The 14,110-nt window shown below is 41.4% G+C and overlaps 1 protein-coding gene across 2 annotated transcripts in view; it reads right to left on the bottom strand.

Moving 5' to 3' along the window:
• The window catches only part of SHROOM2 (shroom family member 2), a 153,886-nt gene that overhangs the window by 7,488 nt on the left and 132,288 nt on the right, over window positions 1-14,110 (bottom strand). Inside the window, exons 6-9 of one of the 2 annotated variants that reach the window (XM_063126365.1) lie at window positions 12,234-12,311; window positions 7,902-8,663; window positions 3,153-3,704; window positions 934-1,123 (exon numbers count right to left, since the gene is read on the bottom strand). In XM_063126365.1, the coding sequence (XP_062982435.1) occupies window positions 934-1,123; window positions 3,153-3,704; window positions 7,902-8,663; window positions 12,234-12,311 (1,582 nt within the window). The remainder of the gene's footprint in view (window positions 1-933; window positions 1,124-3,152; window positions 3,705-7,901; window positions 8,664-12,233; window positions 12,312-14,110) is intronic. The other variant, XM_063126366.1, reaches the window with a different exon arrangement.

The following is a 14,110-nucleotide window of genomic DNA, read 5'->3' as shown; positions in this document are numbered from 1 at the left end:
GCAATTCTCCCACAGCAGGGAGTTCCAAAGTGATGGGGCCACCACCGAAGAAGTCTTGTCTCTTGTATTCACCAGATTGATGGATCCTAGGGATTGACTGTAAGCAGGGACTTGGAGCCATATCTTAAAGACTGGCCAAGTTTGTATGGGTGTAAGTGGTCTTTAAAATAACCTGGGGCTGACTAAAAAAAGGGACTCATCTCACAATGGATTCGTTTCTTCCCAATTAACAGTGCATTTCTGTATATGTCTACCCAGAAGTAAGTGCCACTGAATTCAATGGCACTTACTCTATTCACATTATGCCCTAATTGTTCAAACTGTCTTGAGAGTCTGGCTGAACCGCTCTTTACATGATTACTTCTCTTAGCTTACGAGAGATGTGCTGCCTACTCCAATGGGTGTTCCTTCAGGCAAGAGGCAGGGCATTCCCTTGAGTAGCTAATTCCACAGTGCTCTCCCACTAGCCGTCTTTGGCTCCTTGTTCAAGCTTTCCTTTTCCACTTCGCATGTGCTGGGATGCGAGCGCCTGTGGTGCCACATCACTTCTTGCCTGATCATGATTACTTCTGAGCACCATCACCCAACGGTAAACTTTAAAGTGCAGGCACCCATCCTGACAGTCCCGCAGCCATGCTCCCCCACCAAGGCAAGTCCAAAAACCCAAGCAAAGATGTGGATCCATATCAACGAACCAGTTCTAACGGACTTTTGTGAAGCAGGGAGAATACTGGGAAAATCCATTCTCCTCCCATCCTCTTACTGTGAGGATTGCAGCTCAAAGGGAAAGGAAGTCTGAGAGGGGTAAGGTGTAGCAGACCACATCAGAGTCCCTGCTCATTAAAAAGTGGCAGCTCTGCATCCCTGTGAACGCTAGCTCCACTGCACCAGCTAATACCGGTAGATAATACTTTAAAAAAAATCCCAGCTTACCTTCTTCTCAGACAAATCATGGTCGAGCTCTTCCTCGGAATCCTCCTCGCTCTGCTGCTGCTGCTGCAGTTGCTGCTGCTGCTGCATGTCCTTCATTTTAATCAGCAGTTCTGCCTTGGGCACGGATGTGCTGTAGTAAGTAGAACTGGTTGTCAGGGGTATGGCCAGGGGCAGAGGCTGCTCCTCTTTCCTAAGCAAAGGTTTAAAAAAACACCCCCTTTTAATTCACTTCCTGACATTGGGAAAGGAAGATGGCAATTGTTCTGAAATACTATTTGCAGCAAGTAAATTGCAGGGTTAAGAGAAAGACACTCCCCCCCCACTATGGAGACATTGCAAAGTCTTAATGTCTTGCATAAAATAAGAATACTATTTTGGCACTCTCAGGCCCAAGCTACAGAGACAGGCAATTAAAAAGAATCTGACAAAATGATTGCCTGAAAGTGCTGATTTCCATTTCGCCCCTTAATTCATGTTCTCTGTCAGTATTTAGACTTCCATGCCCTCCCCTTGATTATATGGGCACTGGCAGGAAGGTAATGTTTAAACCTCTTGGGGGCTTTCATTAGCCCTGAGTATGTAATCCCATGAGCACACCTTTTAGTGAAAACACAGCTGCTTGTGTTTCATTACCTACAGTTCTAATGCTTAAAAGATCCTATTTACAAAGTACAACGTTCACTTAAGAACCTATTTCTAAATACAACCTTCTCTAGAAAAAGTTACTTCACTGGTATTTTAATAAACTGAGAGGGACGACATATGATAAATGCCAGAAATGCTAGCAGTTCTTTGACACTAAGCAGAACTGCAGCATTGGCTAATTTAGAGCCTGATACTATGCATATTTGCTTGGACATAAGTCACATTCAGCCTCACTAGTAAGTATACATAGGATTGCAGCATAAGTTGGGATGAATTTACAAATTTCTGCTTATTTTGTCAAGGCAACTGACTTTTCCCCAAAGGAAAATGTTTAGGATAGCACTGGGCAGCACAGCAAGAGCCATCAGCGTCTGAGGAAAGACTTGTAGAAACTCAGCAGAATCTACCATATATAGTCACCAGGTTGCCTATTTTCACGCCCTCAGGTGGGCTGTACCTGAGTAGACACACAGTAAGAGGAGCCATGAGGCAAGCAGGAAGGAGATACAGGCCGTTCCTCTTTTGTCAAGAAGCAGCGACAATTTAAGAACCACTTGCTTGGAAATTAAATCTCAGTTTTGCTTTTCTGGCTAGTGTATATACCAGAGTTTGAAAAAAAAAATGTGGGGCATTGTTAAAGCAGAAAGTGTCTGGGCAACAGCAAGAGCATACTGATTTCCCATCTCCCATTAATTCTCAGTAGGCTGCTTTCAATTTCAGATGATTCTCTTCTAGTTCCTCAAAACTGCAGAAATGTATCCAAGTGAATTTTACGCCATTATTACAATTAAAGTATTGCTGAGAATATGAGAACGTCGAACAATTAATAAACACTGACATTAAAAAATGTTATAGAAAGCTTTTTACACAAGCTTTGTGAGTTGCCACAGAGATTATAAAGCAGGATATAAATTTGATTCATAGGCAGTTACTGGAAGATGTATCTATTCCTGTGTTTTTCATACGACAAAAAATGCTGTCCTGTGGCCAACGGGTGCGATCATGTGACTTGGATTTCTTTCCCCCATCCAGCTGATCATGCCATTTCTACTTGTGGTAAACCACTAAGAGCAAAAATTTCCACAACTGGTAAGAAAACCCCAATCTTCAAGCATGCATTCCTTCACCCCACCCCACATGACGCAAACACACACACACACACACACATAATGTTAATTTGTGCTTAGTCTGACTGCCTCTCTGAGACTGCTCAGAAATCCATTTTGTTGATGGGTTTTACTTACAAAATTAAACACAAAGAAATCAATCTGCTTGCATTTATATACATTTAAATCAGGGCTTGCTTTGATTAATATCTTGCTAGTGCTAATATATTAGCAGGACTGTAGAAATTCATGCCCTGCCTGTGGCTTACAAGAGGCATCTAGCTGGTGAAAACAGGATGTTGGATGGCCCTCAGTATCCAACTTGGTACATATGTTTATTATAAAACTCCCTCCTTCATAATACAAAAAGTTAAAAACATTTTTATGTACACGTGAAATATGAACATTATGTAATCATTGGACAAACGGAGAACACCCCTGGTTTGTGGTTAAGAAATATCTACTCACTTGTCCTCTGCCATTTTTGGTGAAGGTACTTTTAAAAGAAGCTTTCTGCGTTGTTGAGCTTCTTCTAAAAGATGTTCATCTTTTGGGAAGATTCCAACCATCAGGTCCATTGTAGTTTTTATTTTGACATTCGGGTCCAAGATATCTGCTAGGGATTTATCCTTGCCCACTATCTCTCTGGCTAACTCTTCTGACTTCCAGTCTTCAATTGTCTTTTCTTTGGCTCTCATGTAACTAACTGCATGGGCTGAAATATCAGTGTCCTTTGGGTTGATCCCATGTGCTTCAGCAGGTGGCAAATATGGCAGCTTGGTTTTATTCTCAGGCTCGGACTCCACACCCTGCCTTGTGTAAGCACAGAAAAGCGAGTAGGACTGTTCAGAAGTGTTCAGCGTCTTAATCTGGTCTTTCTCCAAGCCACTCGGTAAAGCAGGGAGCTCTATGGTGCTCACAAGATTCTGCCTACTTTCCTTCTCTGCGTGACTCTCAGAATGTACAATCTTGATAGGAACCATCTTTACTGTTGTGTTGTTATCCATCACTCTTTCAATTCTTGAGAAAAGAGAACATTGTTGAAAATGGCTCCTCATATTTAATATATGAAAACTGAGCACATTAATGAAACTGTTTATTAACAAAGTCCTATTTATGAATGTAAGAACTGAACAATACATCACAGTGTTACCCTTCATACTCTATGGATTTCTCTTAAATACTCTTTATTTTCATGAGACTCTAGCCATAAGTATTCAGGTTGCAAGATGGACAAAGCACTTATGATGGCTATGAGATGTCAAAGATAACAAGATATGTCTTCCATTTTATTTTTAATGAGCAGAACAAAACAGCAAGCATGATTATGCTGACTGACCCCACATATATTTTCTTGGAAGTAAGTCAAACATCATTCAATGGGGCTTCCTTCCAAATAAATGTGCATAATACTGCAGACTTAGTGAGATTTCTGTTGTTTATAAACAAGCAGTGCTTTGAACAACTTACACTAGATGACGACAACAGATGATGACACAATTGATACAATGTAGCGGCTATTTATAAATAGATTTGCAACTTGCAAACAGTATTTCGGACACATTCCATTTGGCATGTGCATAATGTTGCTGTAGCTACATTAGTGCAGACCCTTAGTATGCCGTATTATCAGTGTATATCTTCATGATCAGAAAGCATGTTAAATCCTGCCCAACACCGGCACAGTATGGTAAAGCTCACGCGACACCTTTGTGATCTATGTTGCACTTTCCACTTGATAAATTGCACCTGTCTTTGCATGACAATGATGCATGCAGAGCAAGGAATGACACACCATACAGTAAATTTACTTCTTTACACTTGCAGGTTTGGAATATTTAATTCAAATAAAGTACCTTTGTTGGCTTACTAACATTGATGTTACAATAAACGCTTGACAATTGGTGATAGTCAACATTCACATGTGATCTTGTCAATTCCAAATATATGTTGTGAATGTTTGAAAATTCAGAGAGACACTGTTGAATACTGGCACTCACATAAGTGTGACTCTCAGAATTTAGAGGTACAGGGCCCAAAAATGGATACAGGACTGTCAATATTTACGAGTGAATGTAACGGATTCTGGATATTCATGTATTGTTTAAATGTGGTATACCTTTACTGTGTTTTTATGACATATTCTTATTATTTTTACATTTTTAATACCACCCTTTCCCCAAAGAGCTCACAGCAACATAGTTGGCTTCCAATCTGTATTCGTACAACAACCCTGCATAGTAAGTTAGGCTTAGAGGCGGTGACTGGGCTTAAATCCCCCCATTACAATTTATGGTTGAGTGGGGATTTGAACTCAGGACTCTCCAGTCCTAGCCCACCATTGTTCTATATAGTGTTTACTAACTATGAACAGCCAAGGATGAAAAATAAAGTATATTTTATACTGCTTCTATATTGTTTTAAGCATTCCATAGTCATACTCCACCTCTTGACCTGTTTTTACCCATGCAGAGGGCTCATGCTGTCAAAAGAATGTCATAGATCTGCTGGGCTGGCTATGTTCCTAAGTACACTGGCAAAATTCCATTGAATTCTATGGCACTCTGCTGATGCGGGCATACCTAGCATCGTAGTCTTTGTATGGCTTACAGCCCAGTCCTGCAGCGTGCATTTTTGGATGTGTGTGTGTTGCATCTTGGGGTGGATTCCAATTGAACACACTATAAGAAGAATGGCACAAACAGGGGGCAAGAGAAACACCAGAGTGTTGTTCTGAATCCCACTGGCACATAGGTGCCTGATCAGTTCAATCCCAACAATGGGATTGAATTTGACTCAACAAATTCTAGATAAATGGGCTCTGATGTATAGTAATGTGCTTGTGGGATCATCAACACATCACTAATAACAGAATGCAGAATTACAGTGCAATCAAAAGTGTGGAAGGGGGAAGGAGCTGTGAAGCAGTGGGTTGACTACTTCATCCAAATCTTTGTAAAGTGATGCAGGTTGGGGCTAAAAATCCCAATTTCAATTATAACCTGATGGGATTGAAGCTAGTGGTGACCAACTAAGGAAGAGATCTTGGGGTTGTGTTGGGCAGCTCTTTGAAGATGTCAACCCAGTGTGGGCTGCAGTAAAAAAAAAAAGGGCAAACTCCATGTCAGGCATATAGAAAAGGGATTGAGAATAAAACTGCCAGTATTGTACTGCCTTTATACAAATCTATGGTGTGACCATACGTAGAGCATGTCTACACCACAAGGCTGTAGGGGGAGGATTGTGGACTTGCCGGCTTCCGCAATCCTCCCTGGGTGTCGAGATGGTGCGACATCCCGGAAGGACAGCGCAGCGGCCATTTTTTAAAAAAACAAGGAGAGGAGGCCACATGTGCTCCTTTGGCAAAGGTAAGAAAGAAAACAACAACACCGGATCCTACTGCCCCACTGATGGGCACAGAGCGCCTGAAGAGCTCCGTGCCTGCCTCCTCGCGTTTGGGAAAGGCTGCCCTAGGGTTTCAGTGACGTGGAGGCATGAGCAATGCACACAATTAATTCTAGTGTGTGATCAAAGGCATACAAAGTATTACAAATAGGACACTGAAAGTATTAGGTCAGTATTGAGCCATTTTGTTTCACTCACATTTAGAACCTAATTCTCAAATCAACACAAACGTAATTGTGTCTCAAATGTCTGAACTGTTTTAATCACATACACATACTTATCACTTTCGACACTGTATTATTATTATTAGGGACCTCTTCCGCAGAAAACACACATACAGTATTAGGGACACTGCACACATGCCAGAATGCCTACAAGTTGTCAGATAATGAATTGAACAGCCTTCCCCAACCTTGTGCTCTCCAGATGTTTGGGACTACAACTATTTATTTATTTATTTATTTCATTTCATTTCTATACCACCCAATAGCCAAAGCTCTCTGGGTGGCTCACAAAAACTTCCAACATCCCTGACCATTCGCCATGGTGGCTGGGGCAGTTTGCAATTGTAGTCGAAAATATCTGGAGCGCATCAGGTTGGGAAGACTGATTGAAAACTTCACTGACAACTGCAGAAACTTTTGATGCCTCTTAAATAAACACAGAACCATACTATCTTGTCGATCAGAAAGTCTGAAGTCTAGACTTTCTACATAGATGACATTCTTTAGGCTCCCCATGGCTCCCACGCCTACCCAGTGATTTCTTTTATATGCCTCTTTCCTTATTCTAAATTTGGCTACAACACAGATTTAAAGAAAGGAATTGGCAATTGTGTAAAACACTTCCAGAAAGTAAATAGTAAGTGTGGGATCCCTGATCCAGATTGGGACCCTGACAGGGGGTAGGGCAAAATTTAACCCTCCTCGCTGCAGGGGAAAAAAAGTTCCCATTTGTACCAATAAAAGGCTTTCTTCCAATGCAAATAATAAACATGGAATTGGGACCACAATAGGGTGCACAAAGGGCTAACTGTCCCTTCCCCTGCCCAACATGGTCCTGATCCAGGTTGAGGCTCTGATGCCTGCTATATAGAAGGTTTTTAATAAGCCATTAATGTTTGTTTGTTTATTTATTTATGTATTACACTTATATACCGCCCCCATAGCCAGGGCTCTCTGGGTGGTTTACTGATAATCATGTGAATGCCGTCTTATCTGGTTTGCCCCCCAGTTTGGATACATGTTTTTGGAACTCTAAACAGCCTACTTGAGTTTTCACCATCCTGAATAATCTGGTCTCGCCAACACCAGACTGCTCACTCTTGACTCCAGATCATTATGGATTAATTAAATGGTACTGGACTTTGCTACAATCTAGGCATATTATACTGAAACTTCCATTTGAAAAACGAGTTAAGTAAATTGTGCAGGATTAATTTTCACAATGTTCAACTATGTGATTATGAATGAGAAGAATGACCTGAAATTTCCAAACCAAGTGGAAATTCCAATTTTCATTTTTGGTTTTCCTTCAGAAACCTAGAACACTGGGAATCAAACAAGATTACATAGGAAGAAATCAGCAGGAAAAAATATATATCTGGAGCCAAGTCAATGCTAGTGAGTTCTTTGTTGCAGTTGAGCAGGCTAAAGGTAATAGCCTAGAAATTGTACCACATCATTTCAAACACTCTAGAAAACTTAAGATTAGATAGAAAGACTTGTGAGAGACAGACTTGTGGGACGGCGAACAATAATTGAACTTAAATATTAAGACACATAGTTATTAATCTGTATAATGCCGCATTACCTTGTGGGATTGTCATCCTGAACGGCCACAGGTGGTTTGTCTGTCAGCTTCTGTGGAGCAAACTGTGGAGAAGGGGACCTAGATGTCTCCATTTCAGGTTTTAGACTGTAGCGATATGCCGAAGACAGCACAGGTTCAGATGGGAGACGCGTTTTTTCTTCTAAGTGCTGACAAACATTCTCTGTGGGCGCTGATTGCGGAGGCCCTAGTAGCTCGGCGCTGATTAATTTCCCAGAAATCTTTGCATGAGTCTGAGAAGGAGATGAGCTAACGGCCACCACACTGGCAGCACTAGGAGAGTGGGACTGAACTGTCCTGTTGGGTACTGTCAGTAAAGACTCTGAGGAAACAGCAAGTGATGCTGAAGAATGGTCCTGTCGCCTGTATTTCTGATCTCGTTTGGGAGGAGGAGGCCGCTGAGGTACAGGGCCATGTTTCTTATTCAGCAGCGCTGGATCTGCCAGCAGATTTCCCTCCCCTTTGCTTGGTGGTGGAAAGAAGTAGCTGTCATCTGATATTTGTAGCTCAGAAATAGCCAGAGGCAACACACTGTAATCTTTGCTTTTCTCGCTTGCACTTTCCTGTGAATATCTGTAGTCACTGGGCAGTGTCCCAGATCTACCTCGGTTTCCTTGAGATGTAACTGTGGTCTGCCCTGTATGTGAGGGCCTAGCAGATGCCTTCCCTTTGCTTCCTAAACTGTAATCCTGCTGAGCTGTGGGTCCTTCAGGGCGGCCTTCTTGGTACCTTGAATCTGCTGGCCTAGAAAAAAGAGGCGGGGAGAAATCGTTATTGTTTGGTCTTCATCTGAGCATCACCAGAAATACAGTAGACACCTACAATATTATATATTGTATTATCTATCAACAGCAACAAACGAGTTATACAATTGCAGCAAGGAATTTGTGTAGTATCTCTAATAAAATAGAATGACTCAAACCACACTTTCAGGGTAAATTAAGGTTATGTAGAGTCATGCAATGTGACATAACCCTGAGTTAACCTGAGGCAATATACATCTAACAAAAATAGAATGATTGCTTTCTTTGCATGTGAATTAAAGGAGTTGGTTACTTGAATAACATTTTGTACATGCTATTTGATTTTCATTAAACAATTGACCTTGTATCCAATTAAATAGGGGTAATTCAAACTAATCTTAATCCACCCACCTTAAACACTACATTAGATCATCAGGAAAGAATTCAAATGGCAAGGTTAGATTACACTTTGAGATGTAAAATAACTACACTATATTAGCAATACACAATCCAAGTTTGCTGGTGCCTAGGGGGATAGATAGGGTAGAAAAAGGAAACTATTTTGCAGAAGAAGATAGTAAGATATGGCAAAATTTGGAACTAAACTGAATACTACCATGGCTAATTTGAGACAGTTTTGATCAGATAATGATGGATCACACTCTGGGACATTCAGAGCTCTATGGAAACAGGGTCTGCCCCATCCAAGAAGAGAGTATTTCCCAACGCTGAAGTGAAAGTCCCATGGATCTTTGGATAGTGGTTCATATCCAAATTTTGCTTTATGCTCAAAATGCAGAGGCCACCAGTGAGGGAGGAAGCAGCAGCCAGGCACCTCTCCACCATGCCTGGGTCCAGCTCCAGCTGAGAGCCCCCTCCTTCCTGCTACCAACTGTCACTGCAGAGGCCACCAGTGAGGGAGGAAGCAGCAGCCAGGAACCTCTCCACCGTGCCTGGGTCCAGCTCCAGCTGAGAGCCCCCTCCCTCCTGCTACCAGCTGTCTCTGCAGAGGCCACCAGTGAGGGAGGAAGCAGCAGCCAGGCACCTCTCCACCGTGCCTGGGTCCAGCTCCAGCTGAGAGCTCCCTTCCTCCTACTGCTAACTATCAACTGTAACTGCTGAACTTTGCAACTAAGATTGTAGTGCCTGAATTTGCTTTCCTTTCCCCCCTCCTCCTCCCTCCCAATCCCCTTTCCTTTTGTGTCATGTCTTTTAGATTGTAAGCCTGTCGGCAGGGACTGTCAAGAAATACTTTTGTAAGCCGCCATGAGAGCCTTTTTTGGCTGAATGGCGGCATAAAAATGCTTAAATAAAAAAATAAACAAATAAAAATAAAAAATGTCTTTAAAATATTCATACCAAGATTTTTCTTGAAAAACTCTAGGAAGTACATTATACAACTTTCCCTGGCAATTGCATCTACTGCTAGTTATAAGTAGGGCTGTGCACAGACCCCGACCCGCTTTGTGGCCCGATCCAGAACCGCTTTGGGTTGAACCGACCCTCCCCCACTCTGTGGAGCAGAGCAAGATCCGGAGGGGCGGATTGATATTTTGCCCCCCCCCCACGTACTTGCCTCTGCGGCAGGCAGCAGAGGCAGGTAAGTGGGGAAGGGGGGGCAAGATGGAAGCCAAATAAGCCCCCCTCCTGGCTCACCCCTTACCTGGCTCCGCCGCTGTCGCCACACGGACTGTGACAGTGGTGGTGGAGGTAGGTAAGTCCCCCTCCCCCCACTTACCTGCCTCTGTTGTGGTCCGGAGCAGGCTTCAACTGAGGCCCAGGCCTCAGTTGAAGCCTGCGACGGACCGCGACGGACATAGGTAAGCCCCCCTCCCCCCTTACTTGGCTCTGCTGCCATCGCCGCATGGACTGTGCCGGCGCCAGGTGAGCCCCCCTCACCTGCGTTCGGAGCTCCGGATGGAGGCGAACCTCTTCGCCTTGATCCTTGATCCACAGCTCCCCCGACCAGGTTCCGCCTTTGGCGGAAGCAGATCGGGTTGCTCTGCTCCGGATTCGCGAATCGGAGCAGGGCATAGCCCTAGTTATAAGCAAGCCTGTGTCTGCTCTGCACTAAGATAAATGGATAAATAAGTAAAATACAGAGCAAAAATATTTGCATAACTACTCCTATTTTGTATAATTCATTCTAGTAAAAAGGAGATGGGGCTACAGTTATGCAAATACATTTGCTCAGTATTTTACTTGTTAATTTATTTCAGTGCAGAGCAGATGCGGGCTCCCTTTTACTAGAACAAATGATCAAGAATTCTGGGAGTCGTAGTCCAAAACAGGGCTCCAGTTTGGGGAAGGTTGAGCTATACAGAGGACTGAAACTACAGCCCCTAACTGAAGGAAATCCGATTCAGCCACACTTCTCTCTTCCGGGAGTTCAGCAGATTTTGGCAACACACTAGCAGCAACAAGGGCTACAGACTTTTATTAAAATTTTATTAAAATTATTAAAATGGAAGCTGAAATTCACAGAAACTGAATTCTGAATGCTGTTGCTTCCACTGAATCACAGAATAAAGTGTAGCTTTGATCATCAGATCAGTTCAATAATGGAAGAATGTCCTTCTTTCAAGAATAAGACTGACCAGAATCTCTCAAGGATTGTTCTATATAAGTTATCCTGCTTCATAAAGTGTGTGTGTGTGTAGCTTCATTTAAAAAAAATACCAAACCAGGTGCATGATATTCCTAGAGTAATTCTTCAGTGTTTAGAGTATATGAACAAAAGTCACTAAGAACATTTGGAAACCAAAAGGAAAGTACTGGGATAAACTAATTTCTCAAAATGTAGGACAAATGAAAATGAAAAGAGAAAGCGATACATGAAGGTGTGAGCAAGAGTACAAGAATAACCATGATGGATCTATAATTAAGGAAGTTGAAGAAAGGGATTTGGTCATTTAAATTATCGGGGGCTTAAATTGTTTCTATATAAACACTTCTTAAAGCATTTTAATAAGAGTACTTGAGTGGTTTTCCCTTCTCCTGTCTTTTTAAATTATTGTTATTTAGTACTTACTTTTTTAAAGAATGTCAAAAATAATTGTCGTGAGTACATTAAAGGACTGAATGGATCCATTAGAAGAAAATATACACACACAGCACGCACTAGGCAGATTTGGATTATCAAATCTTGGCTTAATAAGTGGAGATAGGCACAGGATTCATGCACCCGCATGTAGTCCATATGCTCCCCCTTCGCATGAACGGATAAATGAACGAGGAAATTACAATTAACCAAGGCTTCCTGTTACATCCAAACCAAAGAACTATGGTTCATGGTTCCTAAACAAACCAGAATATAATACCATGGTTTAAATTTAGCTTTTGCATCTGGCTTGTTTGGAAGCCATTAAACATAATTCCCAGTTCAGCCATAACAAGAAGCCATATATGGTTAAGTATGGCTTCCTGGCTTCCCTGTTCATGCAAAGGGAGAAGCAAAGTGGGAGCTGGTACATGAAGCTCGTACATATCTTGGCTTATTAAGATGAGATTTCATCATCTGAACACAAGCCAAACAGTAATTTTGCAAGAATTAGAAAACAAGCAGAAGTACCTCTGAGACCCAGATAGAAGGCAGGTTTGCTCTCTGATAAGAGGAGGTTGGAGAGACCCTGTGAGCTTAGAAAAGAAGCTGAAACAGAAAAGCAAGAGTCTTAGGAATTTTGCTTGTTCCACGATTAATGACTGAACACGTGGAATAGATTAGATGTTTTCTAAAGTTAGATTCATTTGATACAGTGAACACAGATGTTAACATCCTATGTCTGTGGAAGCCAACAGCTATCTTCCTGGGAAATTCTAAAAAGCCAGGATTTCATTTAAATCTGCCACTATTAATTAGATGGAAATTATATAGAACTGTATTTGTTGAAATAATGTCAGAACTACTAATACTATACAAGAAAGGAGACTTAGGGCACCAGAAATAACTGAAATAACATCTATAGATTAATAAGGAATTATCACATGTCAGCTAAACACATTCCAGGATGCTTCTTCCATTGCAGTTGTAACACAGCTCAGAGTTCGTAAAAGTTATTTCCACATTTTGGGGAAAAAAAGCCTTTTCAGGATGCTTAACATATAAACTTCAGAGGCTACTCTAAATTACATGCATCTAGCCTGAAGTCAGCTACATTTTTACAATGCTCAGACAAGAGATGCTAAATCATAGGAGGTACTCTTGAGATCATCCCACTGTCATTAACACTGGTTACCATTACATCCTATAGCATCCACTTCTAAAAACGATGAGAAATTCAAGCGGACAGACCTTTAGTACCACTTCTATTACTACAGGATGTGATGGCAACTAGCATAAATGTCAAGAAATACTTTTGTAAGCCGCCATGAGAGCCTTTTTTGGCTGAATGGCGGCATAAAAATCCTTAAATAAATAAAAATAAATAAATAAATGCTTTGAAAATATTTGGATCAATATGTGGATTATAGGAATATCTGTGGCTACTTGCAACAAGAAACAAAAATATGGATTGGATCCAATGCGGGCCACCTATCACTGGAATGGAAACCACTAATAGAACAGAGCCCTCCCCTTCCAGACCCCTCTGCTCTTCCAAATCTGTTATGAAGGGTTGGGGATACCCCCAAAGCAGATTATGGTGTGCATACAGGGGGGCTGCACTGGGAAAGAAAGCAAGGAGAAGTCCTGTTGTATGATGGGAAGTCTGCTTGTGCGACATTGGATTTAATCCTATAGCCTCTTTATTTCAGAAACAGCACATCTACCACAATTATTAGATGGCTTAAATTAGGCTGATGTGGGAATCTTCCAATGTATCTTGTCTGACTATTGTTAGACAGAAGTATCAAAGTATGAAGATTTTGCTAAATTGTCTAGGAATGTGGCCAACATTAGAACATATGTGAAACTATATACATGACCTGTGGATTCTGTACCTTTGCTTATTGGAAGAATAATACTCACTGGCCTCAGAAGAAGATTTCTGTTTTTTTTTTTTAGTTAGGTAAAACTGATTTAATATGCTGTTTTAACTTCCAAACATTGTATTCATTTATCTATCTGTCTGGCAAAGTACCATACTTTTTAGATTTAAGTCTTTCGACCTACAGTTTCTCTCAAATACTTGCCTCTAGTAGTAATAAAATCATATACAGTTTTTGCCCTCATCCTGAGTTCCATTATTTGCCTCAAAATTAAGTTCTATGTAATTAAATTTATCAAAAACATTCATTTCTCAGAATGATGTTAGTGTGAAGTAACAGAAGAAACCATGTGTGGAAGGAGCCATTCCTCATTTTGGTTAACAACTGCAGACACTGTCTTTGATTCTAACAGTGCAATCCTATGCATGTCTTCTCAGAAGTAAACCTTACTGAATTCACTGGGACTTACTCCCATGTAAGTGTGTACAAGATTACAGTCGAAGGTACTTCCACACAAATAAT

Source organism: Elgaria multicarinata, chromosome 5, assembly GCF_023053635.1.
Source record: "Elgaria multicarinata webbii isolate HBS135686 ecotype San Diego chromosome 5, rElgMul1.1.pri, whole genome shotgun sequence".
NCBI classification, from domain to species: Eukaryota; Metazoa; Chordata; class Lepidosauria; order Squamata; family Anguidae; genus Elgaria; species Elgaria multicarinata.
Note: the sequence above shows the minus strand (reverse complement) of the source record. Positions and strands in the feature narration are given on the sequence as shown.